This window comes from Anoplophora glabripennis, unplaced genomic scaffold (assembly GCF_000390285.2).
Source record: "Anoplophora glabripennis isolate ALB-LARVAE unplaced genomic scaffold, Agla_2.0 scaffold4445, whole genome shotgun sequence".
NCBI lineage: Eukaryota > Metazoa > Arthropoda > Insecta > Coleoptera > Cerambycidae > Anoplophora > Anoplophora glabripennis.
Window position 1 is genome coordinate 4,864 of NW_019420518.1, and position 1,344 is coordinate 6,207.

The 1,344-nt window shown below is 28.9% G+C and overlaps 1 protein-coding gene across 1 annotated transcript in view; it reads right to left on the bottom strand.

Annotated features, from left to right (window-relative positions):
- The window catches only part of LOC111692877 (probable citrate synthase 2, mitochondrial), a gene marked incomplete at both ends in the record, with an annotated part of 4,062 nt that extends 2,721 nt beyond the window's left edge, over positions 1-1,341 (bottom strand). Inside the window, one exon of the mRNA XM_023457007.1 lies at positions 1,321-1,341. Within this exon, the coding sequence (XP_023312775.1) occupies positions 1,321-1,341 (21 nt within the window). The remainder of the gene's footprint in view (positions 1-1,320) is intronic.
- Positions 1,342-1,344: the final 3 nt, after the last annotated feature.

Here is a 1,344-nt window from a genome sequence, read left to right on the forward strand (position 1 = left end):
ATTGGAATATCGAGTTTAAAGTTGAAATTCAAAGTTCAAAGTCATAATTTTGAGTTCAGAATTGGAATTCTGAGCTCAGTCAGAATTCTGAGTTCAAAATTGGAATTATGACTCGGAATACTAATTTCAATTTCAAACAAAAAATTGACTTTCGTTGCAGTTAACAAAATAATAAAATTTAAAAAATTTATAACTTTCTTCAAATTCGGAATTCAGAGTTTAAGATCAGAGTTCCAGTTTTAAAGTGCGGATTCCAGGTTAAATATTGGAATATCGAGTTTAAAGTTGAAATTCAAAGTTCAAAGTCAGATTTCTGAGTTCAGAATTGGAATTCTGAGCTCAAAGTCAGAATTCTGAGTTCAAAATTGGAATTCCGACTAGGAATACTAATTTCAATTTAAAACAAGAAATTACCTTTCGTTGCAGTGAACAATAAATACAATTTAAAAAATGTGTAAATTTTTTCAAATTCGGAAATCAGAGTTTAAGATCAAAGTTACAGATGTAAAGAAGGGATTCCGGGCTAATTATTGGAATATCGAGTTTAAAGTTGAAACTCAAAGTTCAGTCATAATTCTGAGTTCAAAATTGGAATTGCGACTAGGAATACTAATTTCAATTTCAAACAAGAAATTACCTTTCGTTGCAGTTAACAACAAATAAAATTTTTAAAAATGTGTAACTTTTTTCAAATTCAGAATTCAGAGTTTAAGATCAAAGTTCCAGATTTAAAGTAGGGATTCCGGGTTAAAAATTGGAATATCGAGTTTAAAGTTGAAATTCAAAGTTCAAAGTCATAATTTTGAGTTCAGAATTGGAATTCTGAGCTCAGTCAGAATTCTGAGTTCAAAATTGGAATTATGACTCGGAATACTAATTTCAATTTCAAACAAAAAATTGACTTTCGTTGCAGTTAACAAAATAATAAAATTTAAAAAATGTATAACTTTCTTCAAATTCGGAATTCAGAGTTTAAGATCAGAGTTCCAGATTTAAAGTGGTAATTCCGGGTTAAATATTGAAATATCGAGTTTAAAGTTGAAATTCAAAGTTCAAAGTCAAAGTTCTGAGTTCAGAATTAGAATTTCGACTAGGAATACTAATTTCAATTTCAAACAAGAAATTACCTTTGCATTTAACAAGTAAAATAAAAAACTTTTTAACTTTTTTAAATTCAGAATTCAGAGTTTAAGATCAAAGTTCCAGATTTAAAGTAAGGATTCCAGGTTAAATATTGGAATATCGACTTTGAGGTTGAAATTCTGTCTTCTGAAAAAAATCACAAAATTGAAAATTAACAGAAGACATATGCCCACTCACCTCCTGATTGGCGAGGCCGTGGAG